The sequence below is a fragment of the Microtus ochrogaster genome, chromosome 8 (genome assembly GCF_000317375.1).
Source record: "Microtus ochrogaster isolate Prairie Vole_2 chromosome 8, MicOch1.0, whole genome shotgun sequence".
NCBI classification, from domain to species: Eukaryota; Metazoa; Chordata; class Mammalia; order Rodentia; family Cricetidae; genus Microtus; species Microtus ochrogaster.
In genome coordinates, this window is record NC_022015.1 from 11,430,261 (window position 1) to 11,431,232 (window position 972).

At 45.1% G+C, this 972-nt stretch overlaps 1 protein-coding gene across 1 annotated transcript in view; it reads left to right on the plus strand.

Moving 5' to 3' along the window:
• Acsm2b (acyl-CoA synthetase medium chain family member 2B) overlaps nucleotides 1–972 on the plus strand; it is a 30,880-nt gene that overhangs the window by 15,023 nt on the left and 14,885 nt on the right. The window contains exon 8 of the mRNA XM_005351070.1: nucleotides 612–692. Coding sequence (XP_005351127.1) covers nucleotides 612–692 — 81 coding nt within the window. The remainder of the gene's footprint in view (nucleotides 1–611; nucleotides 693–972) is intronic.

Consider the following 972-nt stretch of genomic DNA (forward strand, 5'->3'; position numbering starts at 1 on the left):
TCTTCCTCCTCCTCCTTGTCGTCGTCGTCTTCTTCGTCTTCTTCTTCTTCTTCTTCTTCTTCTTCTTCTTCTTCTTCTTCTTCTTCTTCTTCTTCTTCTTCTTCTTCTTCTTCTTCTTCTCCTTCTTGAGAAACTGAGAACCAAGCCCAGACCTTGCATGGGACCCACAATTGTCCTACCACGCCTGCTGTGTGATATTTCTCTATCTGTGCACCACATATCATGGTTACTCGGGGTATTAGGCTTACCCACCTACTCAAGCATTTATCCTTCTTCTCCAGCTTGGAGATATGGGGTCCATTGCTGCTGATTTTAGTCACTGTACTGTGCTGGAAAATATGAGAACCCATTTCTCTCAGCTAGCTGGCTTTGTGGAGAGTAGCTGTTCATTTCTCTTCCCTGGGGAGTAACCAGATTGTCTTCTGAGCAAATATTTTGGTGAAGCCACTAGGATTGGGGTTCCAGGAAAGGGAGAAAGCCGGAGGATGGGAGTGGAGAAGACAGGAGTGTGAATGACTCGGGCAGGAGTGAGACCTGGTCACTGAACCCTTCCTTCCGCTGACTGCGCAGCTTTTCCTGAGCCCCACTGTTTTCTCTCTCTCTCCTCACAGGGACTCACCTGCAGAGTTTCCAGGACAATGAAGGTTAAACCAGGCTCCCTTGGAACAGCCATTCCCCATTATGATGTACAGGTTTGCTGAGGGCAATAAGGAGGGAGGGAAAACATGAATTTGTGGTCAGGTAGTCATCTATTATATTTTCATTGAGTGAACTAGTATTAGGTATGCCAGCCCAGAGTCCCCACCTTCTGACTTAAAAAAAAAACCAGATCTAGATGGAATCACAGCAGAATTCCACCAGCCTTTTAAACAGAAACTATAGACAATACTTTTTATTATTATTTTATTTTATTACTTTAAAAAATACGAATCCAAATTCCCACTCCCTCCCCTCCTCCCACTCCCCTCTCAC